Source organism: Streptopelia decaocto (assembly GCF_964273445.1).
Source record: "Streptopelia decaocto genome assembly, chromosome: 7".
In the NCBI taxonomy this organism is placed as follows: domain Eukaryota; kingdom Metazoa; phylum Chordata; class Aves; order Columbiformes; family Columbidae; genus Streptopelia; species Streptopelia decaocto.
The window spans coordinates 28,736,351-28,764,087 of NC_138661.1; the positions used below are offsets into that span (position 1 = coordinate 28,736,351).

The following is a 27,737-nucleotide window of genomic DNA, read 5'->3' on the forward strand; positions in this document are numbered from 1 at the left end:
GATGCCATAGCACTATGAAAACATGTTTGAAAAGTCCTGAGGGAAAAGTTTCCTAGGGTCTTTGAAATTCCTTCTTTTCCTATTTCTTTACAGATTTCTAACACCAACACTGTTCCTGTAGCTTCTCAAACAAGGCAAAAAGAAAAATACCCTCTAGATATAATCTTTAGATTTCCTATTATACTTCTCAGGCTCCTTTTGGCTTTTGAAATAAATGCAAACTGAAATCTACAGTTATATTACCAGTTATGTTTTGAATTTAGGTTATCTTTCAGCATGAAGAAGTAGATGGTATTTGACTGCGCTATTGCCCACACATAGAAGGATGATATAGGAATGTAATTTAATGAATTAAATAACCTGAAAATACTTTTTTGTTTGGTCATTTCTTGACTACTTGTAGTTTCATTAAACTGTAGGCAGAAAAAGAAACGCATTCCTTCAGGTTCCTATCTCTGTCATAAACAGCAGAGAATAAGGAGCTCCCAGTTATCTAAAGTAAAAATTTACTGCAACATAAAAAATACCTCAATTTCTCCCTTTTCAAGTAAATATTTTAATATAATATTAATTATTCTATAATTTTCATAGCAAAATCAAGCTGGATTTTAGAACATTTTTAATGTCATAATTTTGAATAAGCAGTTAGAATTTGGCCATAGATGAGTCAAGCTGTTCAGAGATATAGGCTCATATTATCAGTGCCGCAGAAAATTAACTTTGAGCCAGTCTGTCTACTTTAACAGACCTAATTATGAAACCACATGTTGCTCCACCGCCTACTTCCTAAAGTAAGAGCTATGTGGCACAGGAGCATTTTCCACCATGCAAGTGATGAGGGATATCATTTCAAATTGTGTCTCCTGCATATAGGTCTTTTCCTATATTTTTGTTTCATTGTTATCCTTGGCTCCTCCTCCACCATCTCTAAGATCATTCTGGCTATGAAGAATTATTATGAGAAAGCACCAGAACATTTCATGTAATCCTAGCTAAGAGTCACTCTACAAACTACTCCCTAGGAAGCACTGACTATCAATTCAAAGAATTGTCTGGTGTCAGATTCAGAAAATCTGCTCAGCCCAATCTCTGTTAATTCTAGAAACAGGAATCTTTAATTTTGCTATAAATTTCAGCCTGCTGCATGCCAAGATCTTCAGAGTTATTGGATTGCTCTGCTGTATATTCTTTGCTTAGAATGCATTGGAAAAATCAACACTTTCCAATGCATCCTCCCCCAAACACCTTTGCTTACTACTGATGGTAACGAAAGGTCATGGACCCTATGCCAGAAGTTGCTATTGTGGATAGTGTCCCTACATTGCTTGCACCAATTTGAATAAGCATGTTTTGTATTTTTTTTATGTTTAAAATGCTCTTACAAATACTAAGTTTGGCAACTGGTAAGTACTATAGCCCTCTTTAATAATTAATATCCACAAAATGATGATAGGTGTCAACACCTTATTCTTAAAGTACTTGTATTCAACACATGCACTATTAAGGAGAACTTAAATTCAGAGCAAAAAGATTTGTGAAAAGGCATATGACCTTCTTCCCACTACAATGGCCATCCCCTAATTAAGCAATGCATCTGATAGTCATTAACAGGAATGAGATAATGAATCACTTTCTCTCTTCTTTGTTAATTTGCTGTAACCAAGCGGCTAATGGATGTCAGAGCTGAGTGATTGCACTGATTATAGTGATTTATAGTTGCAACAAAACAATTTAAAACCATTCTGATTATTCATGTTAAAGATGCTTTATGTTTTGTTTACTAAATGTTTTATGTTCCCCCTCATGCCCCTCTACACACAATGAGACAGGTCTTCCTGGAAAACTTGAAAGTTCTATCATTTTTTTATTGTTTCAGAGTAAGGCAATTCATTTTGTTTATTTAAAAAAAAAAAAAAAAAAAAAAAAAAGTTTACCTAGTAGAAATAAAAAGCCTTAGGGTGGAAAGAAAACTTCAGTGGTGCCTAGTTCAAAAGAAGACGTAAATAAGAGGAAATAAGGCAAACTTCAAGCCACTTACCTTAGGGCTCCCAGTCCCTTCCTCATTCTCTGCAGACACATCAGTAGCCAGTATCTCTGCTTTGATGATATCCAGAGCCCTAAGAATCCAGCTGTGTTGCCGTTTGATTTGCCTCTGTAGTTCCTTCCATTGACTTGCAATCATCTGCAGCATGTCCTTCAGTCCTTCTCCAAAATGAAGGGGAAAAAAGTAAAAGCTGTAAACTCAGCTGCACCTTTAAATATTATTCTTTATTCAAAGAATTAGCAGGGCATTTAAAATAATAAATGCAACGAGAATATTAATGTATTGTCTCAGAAATAAATCTGAGCACTACTATTGTTCATACTGCAAAACAATGCTACAGGGTCAAAACATTTCTTTCAGCTGTCATATTAGATTTTGGTTATTTTTCAGCTGACAATTTCAAGAAAAGGAAAATCCCACATAAACTCTGATTTCTATGCAGTAGGGAACACTGGTAATCTCACTCTCTAATAGCTAGTCTTTGTCTCAAAACATTTCATAATCTTTCAAATAAGTTTTTCTTACCTCCAATTCCTGTCAATGTTTTCTGTAGTTTACACATTACCATTTTCTAAGTATATGATGACATGCACTACTCTTCTCTGCTATGGTTTCTACAGCTTTTTTGGAACTATATATAGAAGTCACTAATTTCCTATAACTTTCACATTACACAGATCTGCCTGATGCTGTGAAACAATAGAGGTACAGTGTACATGTGATCACAAAACAGTAGACCAAAGGATAACTTCAACGTGGACAAAAAGCATGCTAAGTAGGCCAAAATTAAGATGGCATTCTGTAGCAGTATATGCTGTTTAAATCCCTATTATCATACAAGTCATGCAAACATCTAAAAATGTAGGGGGTGATGGGGACAGAGCAAGGGGAATCAGTGCATCTCTCCCCCTCCTCTTGATTTAGGGCCTCTGCAGGAAAAGACAAGCCTAATCAAAGGAAAAAGGTATTTTTAATTTTAGTCTATTCCCCTTAAATATATTAAAATCGCAGTAAGAATTAGTTTAAGTGGCTAAATAAAGCTTTGCCAATGCAATTACCAATGCAGAGTATGTGTGTGTATATATATATATATATATATGAAATCTTAATTCATTATCTTCATGTTATTTCCATAGCACCTACATCAAAGAATGTGTCAGTGTGAAGTTTTTCAGTGATGTGATTTCAATTCAAACGCAGCTGAGCAGCAAGACCAAAATAAAATGAACAGACTATTTGCAGGCAGTATTTCATTTTATAAGTATCACTGCATTGTATGCAGTATATGAAACATTTATAAATCTTGAAGGTCAATCTGATAATGTAAATATTAATAATACATAAGGAAGCGAATATATGCAGTAATTTACAGCAATGCTTCTTCAGTCTTTAATAGTCTGGAGACATAAAGACTTGCAATATTTCAGAAGGATTTACCTGATTTGTGAGATACAATAAGCTCAAGAAGTTGACGTCCTTCTTCTACCACTGCTTCTTTTAAAGCACAGTGGCTATCTACATTCAACTTAAAACTCTGAAGAAAAAAAGAAAAAGAAAAAAAGAGAGTAAAAAAACCTCCGTATCAGACATTGGAGAGGCAGTTATCATAAAACACATGTCCAAAATTACTTGCTGCTTTTTATCAAGAACCACATCCCCATATATCCAACAGCCAGACTAATTTGTGATACTAAAAGCTATTGATATTTTGGATCTGTGCTCAAAATGTTTCCATTATATCAGCAAAGTGCATCTGTGTTGAAACAGCTGACAAATCTAGAAATTCATTAGGTTTTATGAAAAGTCACAACCCACAGGCTATATCTGGAGTAACAGTGTTCTATAAAATACACTAAATTTATGCCACCACATATGAGCTCTGTTTTTTTCAGATTTCTTTGAAATGTTGGCGATAGCACTATTTATGAAACCATAAAAAAATTACAGCATTGAATACATTGGCCTTATGTGCACTCATACAAATCTATTAATATTGTGTTTCTGAGTTAACTCTCATATCCAGTTTCAAAGAACAAATCAGAGTGCTTTAGATCTCTGCATTCTTAATTTGCAAAGCAAGTATTTTTCTGCCTTTTTTGCACTAATATTTTTACTAGTTTACAAAGGATCTCTGCTTTAACAGTGATTAAAGTATTTCATTTCTTTTTGAAATTTATTTTTTATTTTTACAAACTGCATCAAAACCTAGTAATAGAGGAACTAGAAACTTAATCTACTATATGTTATGCCATTTCATACAACACTGATAACTTGGATAAGTTTGTGAATTATTTGCCAGAGCTTCTCACTCACTTACTGAATATAAGAAAGAGAAACATAATACAATAAAGGGGTACTTGCTGTATTTAATGATAAACCATGTGCAGCCCTGAACACACATACACATGCAATTCTTTTTCTCTTTGAAATGTCCATGGAATGAATGAAAATAATATTTAACCTCTTGGAAGAAGAGAGTTTTGCCTTCTCTTGGGAATGAGTTAACTGCCAGAGATGAAAGGAAACTTTCAAGTTTTCAAGCAAGTACACATTTGTAGCTTCTAGTTTTTATAAAACTTATACTTCTCCAAAGACCATGCTAGTACTGAAGTAGCAGACACCACAAAATACTCAAAAGCTCTAATTTCTTAGGGAAGTGACCATTCCTTTCTTTCCTAACTCCTGTAGTCAGGCTGATTGGCATAGCAGAAAATAATATTGCCAGAATGGTAATAAAATGATGTTCTTTTACTGTATTTGTCATGGTTGAAAGAGGCATCTTGCTCAGACAGACTCTTAACAGTCGTTCAGGCAGCAGTGTACCTGACAGTTAGTGACAGAATGTTTTCAGGAATTCTCCATTTAAATACAGAGCAATGAACAGGAATTCAATACCTTCAGCACTTTGTCTAGCCCAATTTTCCTTGTATGGGCACCTGAATATATTGGTTTGTACCATCCGTTGAACAACTGGGTCAGCCAAGAGAAGTTAAAAAGGAAAAAGGATGCCTAGCTTATGTCTGGTATTTTCTTAAATCTAGAGTTTTATGAACCCAAACCTAGAAGTTATTTTTCCTTCATAAGAGCATATCTGAACAAGCACTGACAATATTTAATTTGCTGTTTACTTAAAACAGGCTTGTACTGAATAGTTTGTAATCACGCACTTCACAGGAAATGCACTATGCGTGTGCCTCACACAGCAAAAGAGAACCTAAAGGACCTGAGAGTAGGTTGTGTAATTTCATATAATTGAAGTTGAGTATAGATGCAGCTGGATGTGGCAGTGTCTCAAGATGATGTGGATGTGTTTGATAAGAAAATTGGAAAAGATGAGGTATTCTTTTTCACTAGAAAAAAAAATACACACACACACACAAAAAAAAAGCTGTCCTAGAAGAGATTCATTTAACATAACGTACCAGATACTACAATATGGCTTGATTTTCAGGTGCACTTATTAACCAGTATTAATGTTAAAATGCAGAAGCAAAATATGATGAATAGAGAGGGGGCCAAAATGTTGGGGTTTGACTAGCAATATTCTACTTGTGCAAAATTCTGATTTTATGGATAAATTATGTACAGCACAAATACCACGAACATACATGAAATTTAGCAGAAGTATACTCTGATCAGCACAGAAGCATCAAAAGGAGGGAACCATTCATATAACTATAAATGCAAACAGAAATGAAGGAAATTGTCAGTTGATGTAGTGAAGCATGAATTTTGGCTTTAGATTTATATAAGTATATATAATTCATCATGGGTGGTAATTTCCTAAGAAAAAGGAACAAAGGGACAAGAAAATCTGGAAAGGAGAGCCCTCAATTAGCACATCAGTACTCGTGGTTCCTCACACCTGTGGGGTTGAAAAGCAGACACATGAAAAAAGCAGACAGAGTTGAAGATGTAATAAGTATTACATGTATATACAATGGAGAGATGCAAATTTGCACAGCTAAAGATAAAATCAGACCAAATAATTGGAATGGAGGAGGACCTTCAAACACAGAGGTCCTCTCCCATCATGGATATTTCCCATTCCCTACTGTTTGTTTATAGCACTTGGAAAATTGTAACTCTAACTGCGTGTGACCCAGGTATTCTGCTCCCCTCCTCCTCTGATCTTGCCTGATAATGAATGGAGCCTTTGCATCTGAAGAGAGGAAAGGAGAAGAGGAGGGAAGTCAATTAATCAAAGCCATTTTTCCAGACACATTTGCAGCTATGAAGCAGTCTAAATATCACACGAGCACATATACATTATGGAAAATGCACATGCATTGGCCTGACAGCAGCTTTTTAAACAACACATTAATGTCATCCCTAGCACTACAGTATATATAATGCAGTTTACAAGCTGCAACAAGCAAAATTTCCTTCTGAAGTTCTCTGCACTTTTCCCAGTCAGCATGCACTTGTATATAAATATCAACAGTTCCTATTTATCAAGAAAGTAAAAGTGAGGCAGGAAACATGCAGTTTTACTGAAGCTATGGAGGTGTAAATAAACAGGAATAAAGATCCCAAAGGTACAAGTACAAAGCCCCAGAAGTGCTGTCTTCTGTTGACTGCATGCAGCAAAGGAGCTTAGCCTTCACAGAATTAAGCTGTCCCCTGACTTTTAGGAAATCAGCTGATCCATCGGACAAAAATACTCCAGAACCTCCACGGGGAAAAAAGTACCTCCTGGGTTCTGGACACAGTAAAAATAAGAGATCGCTTTTCCAGTGTATATTAATCTCTCCCTCTCGGCTAATTTGTCTGTACAACTGGAAATCAGAAGAATTATTTGAAAAAATATTCGAAGTTCCCCTGAGGATTTATTTTATGGCTGTAGATACATAAATTTAGGAAACTTCTATTGAGTCAGTATCCTACAGTATGTAGACATCAAGCTCTGATATGGAATCTTCCACTGTTTTGAAACCCTCTGTTCTTAGCAAATCCTTGTGATTTGGTAAAACACAACCCAGGTGTTGACTTACTCATATCTGCAGAAAGGGCAGTCAATTATTAAATGTTTTAGTTTCCAGAGGCACACAGACTTTTTATAAGCATGTGGGGTTTTTTTAAAGTCATGAAGTGTCCAACTAATTATTCCCAGTGTACTTTGTGTCTCTGAAACACAAATGAACAAGTAGGTACCATGTGAACCTACAACGTATATGTAAATATAGATTAGTTCAAATGACACGGCACTATACACCTATTGCCAGATTAAGATACTGCATTAAAAGAAATATTTTCTCAGTCAATCATACTATTAGCATGTGTGGTGTGCTGGGGTACCCCTGAGACCAAATTTTCTTGAGGTTCATTTTTGGTGTGTTCAAATACATTTGAAGAACATGGCACAGACAATTAAAATTATCTAAGTGACCTATACTTTTAGAATTTGAAATAGAAAGCTGAATTTAAAATTTCCTAATAGTCATTTATTTTTTTGGAGAAAAGCACAATATTACTAAAATATGGACTTGTATATTTAGGTACAGTTGAATGCATATTTTGGCTAAGAATGCAGCACTTCTAATTATAACATTCACTGTGACAAATATAATTCAGTTTTGAAATTTAGAGTCATGGGAACAGTTTCTGGTGGGGAAAAAAAAAAAAGAAAAGTGATTCTTTGACTATGACAATCCTGGAAGGATAACCAAACTCCCACAAATATTATCAGCAATGCTACATTTTGGATAGGGAGACAGCTTCAACACACAGTAAAATTCTAAGAAAATGGAACAACTAACTTGTGCCACTTATTTATTAAATATATGCTATATACCAATAATCTCCAAGAAAAAAAATGTTGAAAGTTTGATTTTTTTTTTAATTACAATATTTCATTTGTCATAAACAGACTATAACTTCAAACAGTTCCTGAAAATATATTCTTATATTCTTAATATACAGTTACTTTTGCAACTGTATTGGTCGTGGTAGTTACCTCCCAATAGCTTGCTATGACGAAATACCAAGAATTCAGCTTTTGGCTATAGAAAGGTAGTTGTCTTTCTTTTTTCTTTTTTTTTTTTCTTTCTTTCCTTTTTTTTTTTTTTAAGTTTGTTGTTGTTTTGTTTTGTTTTGCTTGGGTATTTTGTTTGGAATGTCTGGTTTTGGATGAGGAACAATGCATACAGACGCAGACAGAGATGCACATACACAAGGTTCTTGTTAGCAGCTAGAGCAGAGCCAGGCAGAGCTGAGCAGAGCTGAGCCAGGCTGAGCAGACTTTTACTAACAGTTCTCAATTTATAGGTTTACAGATATGGGCCTGGACCAAGAGGTTAGACAGGATGTTTTTTCAAAAAATGTTATTCCAAACACACCACACTCGTGTCTGTTTTCAGCCATGTTCCCATGCATATCTTGTGAGCAGCGTTCCAGCCCACTCATTCACACGCCCAGGCCCAACATTCATACATCATACATATGGGAGCGGTTTTCCAACCTGAGATATCGTTCTCACTGGTCTGGGCTATCACTCCTTACACTCATAAAACACATACTTGTCTAAAACCTGTCCAAGGCCCTTTAGCTGGAACTGCACGTCCTGCCGTTCCCACAGTTTTGTTATAGTGGGCTTTGTTTGTTTTGTTTGTTTGTTTTCTTGAGGAGTTCTTACTACACAGAAAGTCTCTGTTTGGTCACTGCCTAGAATTTACGTACTCAAGTTAATAACCTAATAAGCCATGTAATAATGTAATGGTGTTTTCATACTCCTGAACACTACCTACCAATGACACTCAGTAAATAAAAAAAATAACTACCATGTAAGCTGCCCTTATATTAACATGGAAGTGGTCATATATTCAGTATTCCAATAACATAATACTAAATACATAATTAATTGGTCAATGGTTATATGAAATTGATATTCGTATGCAATTTGGACATGGGAGAAGATCCTATATTCTATGAAATAGTGCATTTCACACATTACATCTACAAATGTATCATCTAACTATTTGACTTTTTAGCAATTGGGAAATACCTTATTTAGGGAAGCCTCACATTTTTCATCAAGGGTATAAAGCCTACTTAGTATTAGAAGTCACTAGGATAAATTTTCCTGAGAATTAAACCTTGCATGTTAAATGGTTCCAGTCAATGTCTCCTTTATTTGTGTTTTCCATAAAACCTAGGTGCCTACAAAATTTTTATTTTCCCCTCTTCCTTTAAGCTGTGTTTCTCTCTGAGTGACATTCTACCTGATCTGGGAACCTCACTACTGAAATCCCATAATCATCATCTCATGCTGGCATTGTGCCACTGTAGATGTAGATCAGATGGAAGATGTTTGACTGCTCAGACAATTTCTTTGTGTAAGTTTATCATTCATTTGAACATAATATTAATTGAATGTTCTGAGTTGAAAATGTTTAGTAACGAGATAATTATAGCAACCCTGGGAATGATTTTACCTTCTGATCACTGATACCCAATATACTTTTTGCCTGGGAGCGTGTTTAGGAAGAGACAAAGTGGTGGGAGTTTAGTGAAGAGTAAACAAAATATGTTTGAAGGTGGAAATGGTGAAAGAATATAAGAAATAAACAACACCGACTAAATGATGATTAAGAGAAAGGACCGTTATTATCTGTTTATATTCCATGAAACTGAACTTGAAGCAGAAAGAAAACTTACTAGCATAGTACAGTATCAGAGGGTCTATGTTTTGAATGCATCATTTTAGATGTAGAGAAAAAGGATAGTTAACCCAGCTCTCCAAAAAGCCTATTTTGTAGATTTAGTTTAGAAGGCATCGAGGTTATTTTTGCAGATACTTCATATTTCAAACTCACATAAATCCTTCTGCTGCAACTCTCTTTTTTTGTCTTTCATTATATAAATTTCTCTTTTCTTTTTTCTGTCTAAACACTTTACATGGTCAGAACCAAAAAAAAAAAAAAAAAAAGTTAATGTGAGGCTTCCTAAATTGAATCTCAGTTTGTTTCCTATCAAGAGACAACAAGGGATGGAAGAACACAGGCAGAAAAGCACATGGAAAAATGGCTATACAATGAAACAATTCCTAAGTTGCCATAAGCATGCTGAACTGCACATCCAGTCCTCCGTATCTAACTGTCCTTGATAATTTCTAGTCTTCTTGAGATACTCAGGAAATAACCTTCAGAAACCAGTCTTCTGATTCCTTTTTCTATGAAGATGACATTTGCCTGGCTGATCTTACATGTTTCTAGACACACTTCTTTCACCTGGGGAACCACCATGCCCGAAAGCTATTGATTCAAAACATGCCTAAGTTGTATTGTCCCACCACATCCAGAAAAAAAAAGCCAAACAAGAGAAAAGAGCTTTCCAGCCCAAAGATAAATTCATGGAGCATAGTAGCCTTCTAAATACAAATTTATAAACTTACAGAACAAAAAGCACCAACTGGCACTAAATAACACTATGCATTTTTAGAACAATCCTTAAAGGATTTTAGTTCTATTAAAATTTCAGAGGAATATGAGGGAAATGTAATTTGCTTTTTATATATCTACAGATACAAGGCTTTACACAATTAAAAGGTGAACTAAAATGCCTTCTTAATAAAATATATCTAATAAACTGAGATCCCAAATTATTAACCCAGTTCATCTGTAGAATTAAGAAATGAAAAAAAAATGAATATAGCAGATGCAAAAAAACCTTTTACCTATCAAGACCTCCATTCATGCCCTGAATTTTCTATACTTGTGCTGAAAGCTTGGGCAATGCAAACACCAAAACACAGACAGCAATTGTATTACTTCTAGTACTTAAAGCGTGAATGATATTATGCCTCTGAGAGATGCAGCACAGAACCCATGGGAGTGGACCATAGCTCTTGGTAGGTAAATAAAAGCAAATATAGTTTAAATGTTGCTGAAAGTGTGCTCATTTGCCCTTTGAGATTGCAGCATTATATTTTATAATGATTTCCAATCTCAGATTTTTTTTCAAATTAAATTTCATTTGACTTTCAAAAACAAATGACAGATTATACCTACATTGATCATACCAGCATATTAAAATTTAGGGCAATAGCATACATTTTAATAGACATAAAAATTAAAATGGAGTTCCTACATAAGCAATTTATTAATAAAATAAATATTACTTTCAAATAAAATTTTTAAAGATTTTTCAAAAGTTGTTACAGTGATAAATTAGTGTAGAGAGCATGACCAAGTTGTCATTCAAAGAGTGATTATTCTGCAATTGCTATAAAGCTTCAAAGTCAGAACTCATGTGAAATACTTTTACACTGAAATTTCCTGATCGAGTTAGTTCAAAGCATTTTATAGTGGCAGTTTGATTTTGTTATATTTTTATAGGCACTGAATGCCCTGCATGCAAACCGTTTCTTCTGGAGGCCAGACACACAATGGACCCAGTGGAATCCTGAACTTTCACCACTCAGACTTACAGTATCTGTGCTTTGGGAAATCTCAGCACCCAGGAGTGTCACAGCTTCCAGTTGTGAGACTTGAGAAAGGATGAACATTTGTAACACTGCCAAATCGAGTTACCCTGCCTTGTTCAGCTTCATCCATGTGTGCAAATAAATGTAAATATTTCTGAAAGTCTGAACAATCTGGGTTTTAATGTGCTCTGTGACAGCGGTTGGCCTTGTTTTCTGAGAAAACTCTATCAGGTATTTAATGCACACTCAGAAGAATATAACACCCTCTATATTGCATGGAAAAGAACACTGTGTTTTAAGGATCTCATCACTCCCTTCTCCAAAGCAATAAACATTAGCTCAAAAGCACCTTGGATATCAGTGGAAATAAAATTCTAATTTTTTAAAACCTCAAACATGATTAATTAAACAAACAAACAGAAAGAGCAATAGAGATATTCTTGAGACATACATCAAACTTGTTCATATACTATATTTCCATACACTTAGATCAAAAGACTTCAAAATCCTCACAAGTGATAGAGATTTGATTTTGGACATTACAATTTTCCCTTCTCCTTCAGTAGAAGAAGCAGAGCTACTTTAGGATGACACTCTAATAAGCTTTCTCTCTGGTTAAATGCCTCCTCCGTCCAGAGACACGAGCAGCTCCCAGAACTAGCAAAGCTGGGACAGCCTCCTGTTAACAACTAAATGTAACAGGCAGGCTTAAGAGTGCTAACTTTTATTCTGGGGTTCTATCTTCTTTCTGTGCAGAACTATGCAAATTTGGGGTGGTAGCAAAGAGAAGAAAAGGAGTCTTGGGAAGGTCTGAACCAAACAAAACACAAAGTAAATGCAATATTCTTTTTTTTCTTCAGAGCTGTACAAAGTATCTCCACAGCGTTAGGTATCTGCAAAGTTGGAAGACAGGTTTAGAAAAAAAGTAGCACTCTTAACAGTCTCCTTTTGATGTTCTCTGGAACTTCAGCTCAAGGAACAGAAAAATTTACATAGAGGTTACTGCGTTTTTAGATTTTAAAAGCTGAATAGTAGGCACAGCTGACAATATACATGCATTTGCTTTCATTAAGGTTGATGTCTTACTTCCTATTAATTCCTTTTATTTGCCTGTGCTATTTTAAAACTGCTAGGTTTAGTCTATATCTCTGATTAACATGTTCTGCAGACTGCTTCCTGTATAAAAGTACATACCTTCAGGAACCTATGCATACCCAAAATACCTTTCAAAATAACAGCATAAAGTTAAAAAATTCAAAATAAAAACAGGCTAAACAGATTCAAACTAAAGTCCTTAGAGATGCAAGAGATTACTCCACTCATGGTGCTCAGACTATTTAGCACCATCATCCTGCAGATATTATTGGGTATTTTGAGAAAAAAAAAAATAAAATAAAATAAATTGGCTGCCAAGGACACTGGAAATGCCCACATAGCAAAAGCACAGTACATAACTTAGCCATTTGAGAGGCTTTAATACCTTTAATAAAATTACTGTTACCACCGCTACCACAAAGACAGCCAGTAGATTAGCCCAAGGCATGTGTATTTAACCTTCTTTTCAATGAGAACGGGTATTTAATACTTCTCTAAACTGACATTTTTCAGAAAATGAGATTTTCCAGGGAGATGAGAATGATTTTTCTTTTTTCAGACATCGCAGACTTGTTACAAACAGACAATCAGTTATCACGAGGTATCACAGAAGCATCATTACTTCACCAATACAATTTCTTAAACATGAAAATACAATCTATTTTCTCTGTCAAAGCATTTACTGTTTACAGCTAAGAATGTGCTGAGCCATGATGTGGCCAGAAACATTTATATTGGACACAGGAAAATTCTTCTTTCATTTCTCTTTAGATACAAAAACTCTCTAAACTCCCACGTATTAAGAAGAACTTTGTTTTGGAGTGGAGATGGCATCTAAACTTCCTATGCAGAAGAGAAGCAAATGCTACTGTGAATCAACTTGCATCATTTGTTTTGAAATACTAGTGATACTTTATGATATTTTTAAGATTGTAGCATGTAAAATAAATATGGTGACTGAGAAGGATAATTTAATGGAACAATTCTGGGCTAAAAAACACTAACGTGGCACAAAACTTGCAACTAAATTGAGGTAAAAAATACACACAGGGATCACGTAATTTATTAGAAAAGAAAACAAAGAAATTCTGATTCATGGAAATTATCATCTAGCATACCCAAACAACAGTTCATACTGCAATGACTCTATGCAATCCTAGGCACTGTTCTATTTGCTATTCTGGTTTCAACTAAGCATAACATATATTTTTGCCTAAAAAAAAAAAAAAAAAATGAACAAACAAAGAACCACGATGTGAAAAACTGATTATTATCAAGGAGGCCATCCTCCTCCATTCTTTCCACGAGTGACAAACCAATCCTCTTTGTGCTATCTGGAGAAACAGGAAACCACCAACTGCCATCGTTTCTAAGGATGTCAGATATCCACAGATATCCACAGTTAGGAGAGTGAGGTGAAACATTGAGAGCAGCCCCGTGGAGAAGGACTTGGGGGTACACATGGATGAAAAGCTGGACATGAGCTGGCAATGTGCACTCGCCACCCAGAAAGCCAACCGTATCCTGGGCTGCATCAAGAGAAGAGTGGCCAACAGGCTGAGGGAGGTGATTCTGCCCCTTTGCTCTACTCTGGGGAGGCCCCAGCTGGAGTCCTGTGTCCAGCTCTGGAGTCCTCAGTACAGGAGAGACATGGACCTGTTGGAGACAGGCCAGAGGAAGCCACAAAAATGATCAGAGGGCTGTAACACCTCTCCTATCAGGACAGGCTGAGGGAGTTGGGGTTGTTCAGCCTGGAAATGAGAAGGCTCCAGGGAGACCTTACAATGGCCTTTCAATACCTAAAGGGGGCTTCTAAGAAAGACGGGGACAGACTTTTTAGCAGGGCCTGTTGCAACAGGTCACGGAGTAATGGTTTTAAACTAAAAGAAGGGAGAATCAGGTCAGACATGAGGAAGAAATTTTTTACAATGAGGGTGGTAAAACACTGGCACAGGTTGCTCAGAGAGGTGGTAGATGCCCCATCCCTGGAGACATTCAAGGCCAAGCTGGCTGGGACTCTGAGCAACCTGATCTAGTTGAAGATGTCCCTGCTCATTGCAGGGGGTTGGATTAGGTGGCCTTTGAAAGTCCCTTCCAACCCAAACTCTTCTATGATTCTGTGATTTGCTCTCCTCCATATTGCAAACTTAAATGTAAGCAGGCTAAAGCCACCATCTTACTCGAAAAGGTAAAAAGCAACAGCTACTTTGTAAGAAAGTACATCAGCATGGGAACCTCTGACCATTATTTAGTTGGTTTTGAAGAAAAAATGCAAAATCTATCATTACTGTTTCTCTATATATGTATCTTTATATATATATCTTTTTATAGTAACTACTCCTACATTTATACAGTCCTGAAATTACATTTGGCCCTTTGAAGGCAACCACAAGGCTGATATGGCCCCGGGTGAAAATGAGCTTGGCACCCCTGCTCTGAACCTTTTCCTCAGTGGTTCTTCACATTTCCTCATTTGCTAGCTTCTTTACTGTGCTAAAGCCATATATCTTTTCAGGTCAGGGATAAAGAGCAGTACAATGTCCATTTTAACCAACTGAAATGGTCAAGAGCAACATGGTGAATTCTTATTTGTTGAGCTGGTAAGAAAGTCTGTTTAGTTTTTCAGGCAGAGCAGTACCATCTAGACAGATGCTTTTAGCTCATAAGCTGCCTTCAGGATACTGTTTTTGATGAGATATGATTTGCATACCACCAAGTCTATGCTTAGAGTCTGCTAGTAGCTGATTTTGATCAGGGTGCCAATGGGCAAGCATCAGCATAACAGAAAAAAAGAGCTACAAAAGATAAAGTGAATCAGAAACTATTTCCAGAAGTTCCATTTTTGATAAGGTCAATGGAGCTATCTTTTCATGGGAAGTAATTTGAGCCCAATTGTTCACAAAATTCAAAACCTTTCTCTAGTAGGGCTGACTGAGCCCTTTGTGGTAAGGTATGTTTCTGCTGAAAAACACCCGTTTTCTGAAAACATACTAGCGTTTTCAACATCTGCCAGCTTGGGTGGCTGCCTGTAGGGGTGCCAGAAGTTCAAGTGGTGGCAACTCCGTGTCAGCCCTCCCATATAAATGGGAAGCAGATCCCCAGATCAGTTTCACCAATGTTACTCAGTTGTGAAGACCCATAAAATTGAAAGAATAATTTCAGTCACTATTCCAGGGACCTCTGAAAGCATTTTCATTGATAGTTTCATGCTTTGGTGTTATCTAAAAATGAGGCATACAGCAATTTGTGTTCTGCAGAAAATCAGGGAATTGGGGTTTAAAATTTAAAACTGTCCTCCAAGCTGAAGGTTGTCTATTTTGGCACACATTCTGGATGTAGACTACCTTTCAATTTGTACAAAAAATTCATACTCTTTACCAAATCGTATGTTTACTCATCATGGCAAAAACTATGAAGTTTAACTTGTAACTGTGATTTAAGAATGAAATTCCAATTTGTCTTACAGTTAGTAATCATAATTGTGGTGTATTTGGGTATTGAGGCTGTGCCTGACTGCACACACAGTGCACTTAGTTGTGAATTCTCTGGGTGGCCCAGGAGCTCTCTAGCTGGTCTCTGCACAGATGAGATAATGGGCTAATTGGGAAAAAACTTGAGGAGAAGCTGCCTTCCACCTTCACAACAAAGTGTTTCACTAATTATTTTAGGAGCTGTCCAGGTGGGACCTTCAGACAGTCACAGAGATGCCTGCAGGCAGCTCTTCCTGGGCTAAGAGCAACAGACAGACACTACTTGTAGGCTTCAAAGTGCTGATTAATATCCTGGGTGGACAATCTTGCCAAAGCAGGTATAAGAATTAATTAGAACAACAGTTTGGAGAGTTCTACCAATTTAAGCCGAAGATGTCATGCAAGGACACTTGTAATGGTGACTTGCATTGCCATCCTGTTTCAAGAGATTTGACTCCTCATGTGAACATTACCTTATGCAAAGATTCTAATAAGTTGATGTTGTAGGTTTCCTGTGGTGTTTTTGCTGGTGTTTTTTATTTGGTTGGTTTGGGTTGGGGTTTTTTTTGTGAGGTTTTGTTGGTTGGTTGATTGGTTGGTTGGTTTTTTTTAGCAAATGCACTTTCTTTAAGTGTCTGTGCCATACCATTTCTCGAAATTTCAAAGACATTGAAAAGTGAGACTGAGTGAGGAGAGACTTAAAAATTTAATGCTTTATCAACAATATACATTGGGATTGAATTACATTCAAGAACTTAACACACTGAAAAATTTGGAGGATGATAAGGACATTGTTCTTATCTTCTCTGCAAGACTTTTCCCAGCCAATAATGAGAAACGGAAGAAGTGTATTTTTCTGTTTTCCTGCTCCCATGTTTTCTTTTCTTAGATTTTGACAGCAGAGATTTAATTCATGAATGCAAAATATTATCTCTTTATGGCACTAATTTTGTTATTGCAACAAACATATTTCCAAGAAAACAATATCACAGGTGGCGAAATTGATAATCTGTGCCAAAGGCTAAGACCTTGTCTCTACTAATAAAAATAAAAATACTAATCTATACCGAGTTTTCATTCCTACGACCAGAAAATCTGTACCAGTGATGAATCATGAGGTTTCCTAGTGCAGATGCAGTATATAGAAAAAAAACCAACACTTTTTCTCTGTTTTCCAGGTGAGTTTGCTACCAGTGTCTGTACTATGAACACATAAGTCTGGAACCTAAACATATAAAATACTAAGCCCTTTCTACTTCAACAAATATTAGCTGAGTCTGACAGCATGTATAACCTGACTGGCAAAAGAAGAAAATGAGCAGTTTAAGTACCCTCACAAAGACCTTGATCACCATTTTCTGACAATGCTCAACCATGGGAAATTTTAACACTGAGCTTAATGTGAATTGAAGTTCATATACTTCTGTTTAAACACAGGTTAGGATTTCTGACAGACAAATGCCACAGAAAAGCTGACAATCTAATTAATACAAATAACTATCTACTCCACTACAAAAATGTGTTATATTTTAAGAGTTCAATTCTGCTCTGTAGAAACGAATGTGATAGCATAGGTTTTCTGAAATACAAAAGGAAAAGTTACTTTTTTTTCAAGTTGTGCAATGATTTTTTCAGTGCCTCTATATGCTATCCAAATAATTATAATATCGTCAAATTGAAACTGAATTGTTCATTAGACATTTTACTTCTTCACAGAAATAAAGAAAAAAAACACCTTGTTTCATAACATAGTCATCCTGAAACAGACAAAGATATTCTTACCCCAAAAACATGCAGATATCCAGAGTACAGCAGGGAGCTTGAATACTTATAGGCGGAAATAAAGTTGTACAGCTGCCCACATAGTCTTTTATTCTGACTACCTCTAGCAATGAAGGATTTGCCTCTGGGCTGCTACTGGTACACACTCCAGTTTGATGGTTGTGGTTTCACCTCCCAGGAACCACAAGGCAAAGCTGGAAGGCGTTTGCCTGCAAAAGAGCTACTGTGCTTCTCCCCATAGAAGGGGAAAAAGAAACTGGCTGTGACAGAGACAGCCTGGTGATTGCCCTGTTGCTGGAATATGCTTCTTTTTTATCCAGTCAAGACTGAAAATTGCGATTCTACTCATAAAAACTCGTGTCTCCAAAAGTTTCATGTTACAGAGTAAGACGAAAAGAAATTGAAATGACCAATGCCTTTTCCAAGGTCTGATCTCACTATGTGCTCTGTGTCTTCAGAGCACCTGTAAACATAACAGGAATCACAGGACCGAGTGTGTGCAGCACAAGGCAAGAGCCCAAACTCTGCCAAAAAGTCCAAGATCTGCAACATAAGGCGAAAATGCAGTGTCTTTGTACTGCATTTGATAGACTGCCACAATGGGCACTTGGCTGCCTGTAGGCACTACTACACGGAAATATTTAAGAACAAAAGACACAAAAGAGTTTTCTGTACAGCTGAAATTTTGAAGACAGTTTTTAGTTTGGTTCTAATTGTATATGTGGTTTATGTATACTAAATTAATTTAATAATGGCCACTCCAGTATCACGGTAGGGATTAGGATGACATCTTTTCCTCTAATGCATCATGTGACTTCCTGGGACTGTCAATTTTTCACCATCAGATTATCAGGGACTGGCAATGAGACTGAGCTTTGGAGACAGATGCTCTGACACGGGTTCAGCTAATGCACTGTTTTATCTAGCTGGGTTGTGTAGCTTGTTGGCTCAGAATAGTGCTATCACCGGGTTTTCTTCCAATTCACACTGGCAAGAACCTAAGATTATGGCATAGCAAGAGGGAACTTCTTACCTTAATCTTCCATTCTTTCTTTTTCTTTTTACCAGAGAGAGCCATTTACCTATTAACATACCTACCCACTGAACAGTATACATGTTCTCTATTCTTTACTTACAGTGTAAAATTTTGCTTTTGAGAACTTAATACCTGGTTTAATTCAGGTCTTTGTTTCACTTCCTCATGACCAGAAACAGTTCTTGGAAGAATTCAGTGGAAATCTCATGAGGTTTATCAAATACTTCTCAATCTATACTCCTAGTCTCTAATGTATTCAGGAGATTATTCATCCAAGTGTTTTCTACTTCCATCCAATGTTTTAGGTTTTTGCATAAAAACAAGGTCAGTGACAGTTGTATCAGTTACAGGACAGAAATGCACATCAAGTAAAACTACTGAAATAATTATTTCAAATATTTCATTTAAATGACTCTGTACTATGTTAGAACTGTGGGAGAGACAATAAGAGTTCCTTTCTGTTAAGACTTCTGTTATTGTTGCAGTGTAGTAAATATCCTGGAATGATCAGCAGAAAAAACATCATCCTTTCTCTTTTTGCCATTACCATTTTCTTTCAGTTTTGGAGATAATTTCTGAATTGCAATGTAATTCTAGCTTTTATTTCAATTTTTAAAAAGCTATAAGTACATATTTCAAATACAGAAAATAATTTTTTGTTATTTTCATTAAAATAAACTGCAATGATGGAAATCTTACATTAAAATATAGATGCACACTAGTAATTAAAAAATAATAATCAAATTAAAAGCACAGCAGAATACTTCAATTACTGATAGTAATCATAGTATAATCTTGTCCTACCAAGTGTGTCTCCAGGTACAGTTTAAGGCTGTCTGTCTCTGCTTTAGGAGGAGTCCAATTCTCTGTTGTTTCCATGGCTTCATTTAACCAGCGAATGAATTCATCCAGCTTGCTTACAAACCCCTTACCAGATAAGAAAAAGAGAGAACAAGAAAAGTATATTTGTTAGTAAAACGGCAATCTGCAAAATGTATGTTTTGTTTGTTGTCGTTTTTTTTTTTTTTAAAGCAAGTAGAGTATTGTACAGTAAAATTTTGCCTTTTACAAGCATGCAAAGAAAAAACAATTAGTAAGTGGCCTTCTTGTAAATGAGGAGCAGAACAGTGTTTCTGGGGATAATCTAACATGATATTTTGGGACAGGAGAACATGAGATCCATGTGACTGTGATGAAATCAAGAAAACAGCAAATTTTAGAAGATATGACAGGGATTATATAAAAAGGAGCATATAGATTACAATGAAAATTGAGCTGAAGACCTTGCACTGGGCAGACTGGGTGTAGCATGAGTACAGTTCATTGAAAAAAGTGCTGGGCTAAGCTGCATTAACAAGGTTTACATCAGTAGAATGAGGGAAGAAACTATTTGTCAGAACTTGGGTCTTATGATTCCTGTTTAGTTCCTAAGATGAGGCTCAGAAGAAATCAAACAGTAGGTGAGACAGAATATATAGCGTTTAATATAAATATTGCTGATTGCATGTGAGCCACACAGATGGTGTTCCTGAGAAGATAGGAGCTCCCGCTTCTCAGGAGCACCATTTATTTCAAGATTAGTACCAATTATATTGTCTGATTAAAAATAGTGCCCCTAAATTTACATGATTGGATGATACTATAGGCACATACTGAGTACAGATAATTTTACTGAAGTCTTATCCACCACAAAACAAGAAAGTAAATGGAATAAACTGACCGGGATGTATATGAGCACCCTGAAAATTAACTCTGAAGAGGAATGTCCCTCTATTAAAAGCATCATAAGACTATATTAAATTAGGCTTAATACTGGTTATTAGTTATTAACTATGAATTTCACAGCATGTTGAGCATTTTAATTTCCAGTTGGACAACAACTCTGTATACACACTCAGTATCTCACTCTCACCACTTTATGGAATGATTTCTGGTAATTATTAGTCCATTCAGATTGCTAAAAGCAAGATAAGCATAAAACTTTTAAAGATGCCTGACTGACTCAGGAGCCCAAATCCCCTTTTCTGAAGTGGCATTCTAAACAAGACAAAATGGGAGTTTAAGCAGTTGGTGCACAGCTGCGTTACACAAAAAAGTGCAATGGTAATAAACCAGACCAAGCAGAGACATTTTGGCCCAACGCTGTGCCAAGAAGCAGGGTCCAATAATACACTCCTGGCTTCCAGCTGAAGTGGCAGTTCCGAACCGAAGCTAGCCTTTGGTGGGACACTCCAGTGCACACTGCAGGCATGACAACACTCTCCGAGACACTCTGAAGACTTTGTTCTAATTCTATTTATTTATTTATTTATTTATTTATTTTACAAGTCCCTGCGAGTCCTCAGGCTGAGGAGGCTATTGCCAATCTCTATTCATGGACTCCACTGTATCTCAAAAGCATTATAAGGAAGAAAACTTATTCTGAGAGTTTAACTGTAAGCTGTCTATCAGGATGATCCAGAAAGGGGGAAGGAAGACAGGAAAAACAACCCAGTGCATGCAGTGTCTGAGACAATGTGCCTCCACTCCAGGGCAAGCAATGGAGATAGCTGCACCTTCTCTGGCCCACAGCAGGCCATGCCACAAAGGCTATGTTCCCCACATGCAGACGTGGGACAGAGTGGGCAAGGTGTTCCCCTGGCTCTGTGGCTTGCTTGCTTTCAGCTCGCAGTGGAGCACAAGAGATGCCAGACTGGCAGAGGAGTGGGAGACGTGAGCTGAGGGGGAGAGGAGCAGGAGAAGTCAAGTCCTTCTAGTCCCTCCAATAAATCTCTGCCTGCATTTTAGCAATGTGCTGTCCTTGAGAGACAAGGTGATATGGTAAGCACCAAAAAAAAAAAAAAAAAAAAAAAAAAAAGTCTCTCTCTTGTATATGCGCCATGTATTTTACAGACAGACACATATAACATCTGCCTGCCTCTATGTCTGTGTGCCTTCAAAAGGGAGCTCAGGAGCACTGCAGGCTTGCACCAGTATTAAAACCAACTACTAGCAACTGAGTTACTTCTGCCCCCTCACAAAACCTGCCCGTGTTTTAACATCTGCTGCTTCACGCTGGTGCTGAGCAGCCCCTGCACAGCAGGCTCCAGCGGGCCGCCGGACAGCCCTGGGGTGCTGAACACTGGGGGCGGTTTGGGGGCCTGGGAAAAAAAAAAAAAAAAAAAACAAAAAACAAACAGATACGGCCACCCACAAAGCCACGATGAGCCACGTTATCTGATAAAAAAAGAGGAGAGGCTGCAAGCACCTGTGCCCTGGCATGTCAGGGTGGCGGCCGAGGACACGGTGCCCGAGCGGGGGGACACGGTGCCCGAGGGGAGCCCCGCGGCACAAGGGAGCACCGGCTGCCGTCAGGCCCGTCGGGTTTTCTTCCGCCAGGCAGCAGGAACCACAACAACCCGACTACTTTTCAAACGACGGCGATAAAATTTTATTGAAACCATTCGAAAGAGTCCATCTGCAGGCAGCGAGCGCAGCGGAGGGACGCGGAGAGGAGCCGGGAAGGGGCGGGAAGGCCGAGCAGCGCGGGGCCGCCGGCGGAGGGAGCGCCCCCGCCCTCCAGCGCCCCGTGCCTGGCGCCACAGCGCCACCTGCCGGCCCCGCGCCGCCCGCAGCAGGCCCGGTACCGCCCGCGGGGTGCGGAGCCGCCCCGGAGCCCGCGCAGCGACCGCGCGGCGGGGGACAAAAAACCCCCAACAAAACCGTATCGGCCGTCCGACCACACGCATCGCAGCAGAATTACAGACAGTATGTTTTAAGCTGTTAGAAGGCGTGCAAAATAGAAAACTGTTTTTATTTCAAATTGTATGTAAGATTAAATTGTAACAACGCCATTCCTCCTTCATTCCTTCATCTGTCACAACTTAGTGATCAAAACAATGCCCTGTTGCTTTTTGGGTTGGTTTTGTTTTGTTGGTTTTGTTGTTGGTGTTGTTTTGGGGTTTGTTTGGTTTTGTGTTTGGTGAGGGGGGGGTTGTTGTTTTGTTGTTTGTTGGGGGGTTTGTTTGTTTGTTTGTTTTTAATAACTCTGCCTATGATTCCATCTGACTTATTTGAACAGCCTGATGACAGTGAGCAAGGAAGGAGCCCCCTTTATCATCCATTCACCAGCTCCGTCACTCACCCCTGCCTGGGAGGCAGCTCTGGACTGGAAATTGAAACCTGTTCAAATATAATCAACGGCAGCGCCTCTGCAGTTAGAGATGAGCCTACAGTTTGCTCTCGATGCTGAACTTTCCCTTCTCGCCCTTGACTTTTTGTTAGGGCGTAGTTCTCAACAGGCTTTGAGCTTTGGGCCAGTTCTGGTCACCAGCTGTAGCCTAGACCTGGAACTAACTGTTCTCTGGTGCCCGAGCTGGCCCAGGCAGCTGAAGGCAGGAGGCTGCCGGCTTTCCTGTACTTAGAGAAAGAGCATCTGCCATATCGATGGTCCATGTAGCCCTGCCACAAATATAAATGCGAGTCCTTAATCTCCTCAAGTTTCATAACAGAAGGGAAGACCAAAACATAACTTATCCTTGACTAAAAGGCCATTGCCCCTCCACAGATTGACCAACACAGGGTCATTTCTATGTATTCAAGATGGTCTAGTTGGTTGGAATAAAATGCAATTAATGATGTGCATGTCCTCAGGGACACAAACTGCATTACAATAGTTGCTTTTCTCATCATTTAGGATCTATCCCAGATTATACATTTTAAATAAAAGCATTAAACAAATTCTAAAAATGTTATCTTATCATAGAGAATATCTATTGTGAGACTGCCAGAACATGAAACTATGCTTTAAAAATACAGATTACAACATAAATTATATAAAAACAAAGGATGAGGGTTAATATGCAATCCTAAATCCAAATCCAGGAGTATGCAGTGAAAAAAATAAATTATTAGGATAACAAATTTTGCCAAATACAGTAATTTTTCTTTTTTTTTTCTTCATTTTGTAAAGAGGCACATGAAACCACTTTATATCCCTTCCTAGACACTTCTTACCTTTCTGCTTTTTCCATTTTAAACTATTATTTTCTAGATTTTTTTTTCCTTCATTATTCTCAAGGTGGAAAAAATTTCCAACAGGTATAAACTTCTCTGGAGCTATGTTGATTTTTACTACTTAAGAGTCTGATCTAGCTAGACAGTATTGCACTTACAATGATAATACTGTAAAATCTATCCAATTCATGCTTTGGTAACGGGAAATTAAACTATTGTATTCTCCATCAAAACTTTTTGGAAGTTGAAAATGCCTAGTCAGCCACATTGAAGCTAAAAATTACTGTACAAGTATTCCTCAGGGAGAAAGAAGAGAAGAGAACAGAAATAAAGGAGCACGAGTATAATCCAGTTTCCGCCTTTTGACCAGCTGGTTCAGTTTTGCAGATCTAATAGTTTTGTACTGTGCTAGCAAGCTTGATGCTATTAACAAAACTCAAGCCCCTACATGACACAGTGTAAAACTATTCTTGTTCTCTGTGGATTAGTACAGAAACAAATGTTTCTGGATTATTATTGGATGATTTGTAGCAACTTCTACAGTGAAGTTTGTAAATAATGATAAAGCCCTTCCCATACCACATGAGAAAAATGTTGAAACATTCATCTTTAAAACATTCAACTCTCCATTTTGTTTTATGACAATTTTACAGATTTTCCTAGGGAGAGGAAGAAAGTTCTAATTACACATCCCTGAACAAAGCTAGAGCAAAAATGGCGTCATTTGAAATTTGGCATGTACAAGGTTATTTTTTGCAGTCTAATTCTATTTGCTCTGGATGGATAAGAATAAGAAAGACAGACAAATGTGAGCACTGAGGGACAAAAAAAAAAAAAAAAAGCTGTAACTCAGTGTTCCTGCTTTGTGTCTTATAGAATTAAAATACACTTAATTCAATTGTTCTATAGAATTAAGGAATTAATTAATTAATTGCATAATTAAAAATAAATTTGATGGGATTTAACTAAATATCCTGAGACTTCCCCATTAATGACCAGAACATTCTTTTTTTTTTAAGTCAGAAGACGTGAGAACTCACTTGCTGCATCACTCAAAAAGGGCAGGGGTGCATCTGCTCTGAGGCCAGAGGCACACGTGGATATTGGGCCGAGGAAGGGGGCACCTGGCAGTGTGCCTCCCGCCCTCCTTCTGTTAAAGGAATGCAAAAGGCACAGATCCCCCAACTGCTGCAGAGGGCTGCAGGGCTCCCCACGCCCAGCACAGCTGGTCAGAGGATCCTGGGTCAGGCCACCCGGCTGTGCCCGGCACGTGGGGGGGCAGCTGCAGAGCTGCGCTGCCAGAATGGGAAACCCTGGAGCACGGCGGCGAGGCCTACTGAGGTGGTCAGATGAACAAGTCTCACATGCAATTCATTATACTTAATGGGACTGTGTGTCTTCTGACTAACCCAAGTGTATGTCAGAAAATTAAATACTTAAAATGAACACTGAAATAAGCAGTCTTTGGCATCCCAAGCAGCTTGTGCCTGGCTTTATTCCTCTTTCTTGTCTTGCTGAATCCTGTTTGTATATTCCTCCCTACTCACGAGGACTGTTCAGCACACCCCAGTGCTCACTATCTGTACCTGCTCCTGCCTCTGGGCGCAGCCCGGGAGTTCCTCACTCCCTATGTCTCCAGCTTCCTCAGTCCTCTCCTGCGCTTTCCCACTGAGCTTCAGAAGCTCACCCCATCCCTGGCCAAAGACTGACGTCCTTTAGAAACAGGTTTCCATTAACTCCCCACTTCCTAGTGTGTGGAGCAGACAACAGGACCAATGCCTACTGCTGTCAAATGAGTCAATCAAAAGACTTTTGGTAACCACCAACCCTAGCTACATGCTCCCCTGGAGCTGGTGGCACAGCCAATGCTCAGGTCAAAAGTAGAGCCCAGGAGAAATTTATGGGATGTTTCTAAATAATAAGCAGTTGATCAACTTAAAAACTTCTGATAACAACTACAAAACTAGTGATAACTACATAAGTGCTTAGGATACTGTAGAAAGACTTCAGTTCCCGTTGATATCCCCGCATATTCTCTTAATGTGTCAAGGGTCTTGCTCAGACCTATTCTCACTGGATTGAAGTTTTCTGAACAGCACACAACTAAGACCTCTCGGAAAAGCTTTTACTGCCACAGTCATGAAAAACAAAGTGAGACTATCGAGGGAGTCACTTAAAATTATGCACAAATGCCTCTCCACTAAGCCAACACCACTCCTTGCACTAGAACTTTTAAAGTTTCCTAATTTTATTTCAGTGGTTTAATTTTACTTTTACATTACAAGCTCCCTCTCTTTTTTGGTCAGATAGGAAAGTAAACAGCTCTGGTGTTCAATAATTTTAGCACTTCAAATGATCTCATTTAGTCTTTGAAGTTCAGCTTTCATTAATTGAATGGAATGGGAAAGGAGGAAGCTTCCATCTCAGCTGCAGCTATCACTTTACAAATCCAGCTTTTATTAGGTCACATTTAAGAAAGGAAACAGACTAAAACCTAGTTCTGTAATTTCGAGTTTTAGTCTGAAAGATAGCACATTTATGATTTTTTTTTAAAGAACTGTGATAACATGGAAATTTTACTATATTAAAAATGTAGCTTTGTTTGTTTTGGGTTTTTTTTTGTAAACTAAAAGCAGCAGTAACTTACATGTTTTTAGTACATTCTTGGTGTGAGCTTCCTTTAGATGAGGAATCTGGATATGTGCACCTAAGGAAGCTAGCATTAACATTGCCAAAATTACACCATAAAACACCAAAGATACAACTGTACCCAGTTAATACCATTATGAAGAGTTCTGTGGCCCTCATCCTAGACAAATTTTGGTTTAGCTTTTTGTGGAAAAAAATCTCAGATTTACTTTTTCTACATGGCACAGGTAGCAACATTATTTCAATATCTTTTGGCTTGTAATTTTAAGCTGTGCAATATTAGCAGTTTATTAGTCTAACATTTCCATTTAACATGCATGCTGGCTTGTACTTAAGACACTTTTGGTCATTGCATTTGTAAAAGTATAAAGCCCTACTAATGTCTTGATCTAAGAATAAAATCAGAATAAAAGAGACACACCAAAGTCTTAAATGCAAACATCCTAAAATCATCTGCCATGGTAGTTAAAAGTGACAGTGGATGGTCTACTGTATTCCACAAACCTCAATGTGGAAGCACCAGACAATGGTGCTTGTTAAGTCACTACCCCAGACCTTTTTTTCTCTCCACCTTCCCTTTTATTACACAAAGGGAGTTCTCTTCTTAAAAGAATTGGTTATGAGGCTGTGTGCTTAAAAATGAATGTCCAATTTTGTTGCAAGGAGACAGTGTTGTAAAGTTTGTTCCCAATTTACAAAAAGACTGAGCTCACAGAGGGGTCTGTGTACAAGGATGGGCTGGCTCTAAGGGCACTTCTATCACAGAATGCATTAAGAAAACCCTTTGTCTAACCACAAAAAGACTTGCATATTAGTCTCAGGAGGCACATATTTCTGCCCATGGACTTTATTTTCAAAAGGATAAAAGTGCACTTTCTTCATAGGCAAAGGTAAGTCAAAGAAATCCAGGTACTCAAGAGGATGAGGCTGCAACAAACTGCCACAGTCAATTTAATTGCAGCTCGACCCAGAGGCAACAATAAAACCATTAGCAGTGCAGATGTTAGAGATCCCCAAGGAACCAAGATGCCACAATGGAAAACATTCTTTGTATGATATTGTCAAGATTCTGTGGCAGACAATGACCTCGCAGAAACACAAAACTGACCAAACACATTAGTAGCGTGGCAATACTTAATATGCAGTTCAGAATACATCCATTCACAAACAATTCAGAAACAGAACTTAGCAGCCTTCTGCTAAAGAAGTGTCACATTTACCCAATAATCCCAGCGTATAAGT

The 27,737-nt window shown here is 37.8% G+C and overlaps 1 protein-coding gene across 3 annotated transcripts in view; it reads right to left on the reverse strand.

Moving 5' to 3' along the window:
- The window catches only part of AKAP6 (A-kinase anchoring protein 6), a 232,747-nt gene that overhangs the window by 143,043 nt on the left and 61,967 nt on the right, over positions 1-27,737 (reverse strand). For 2 of the 3 annotated variants that reach the window (XM_082057392.1, XM_082057391.1), the window contains 3 exons: positions 19,656-19,778; positions 3,482-3,578; positions 2,039-2,205 (listed from right to left, as the gene is read on the reverse strand). In XM_082057392.1, coding sequence (XP_081913518.1) covers positions 2,039-2,205; positions 3,482-3,578; positions 19,656-19,778 — 387 coding nt within the window. The remainder of the gene's footprint in view (positions 1-2,038; positions 2,206-3,481; positions 3,579-19,655; positions 19,779-27,737) is intronic. The other variant, XM_082057393.1, reaches the window with a different exon arrangement.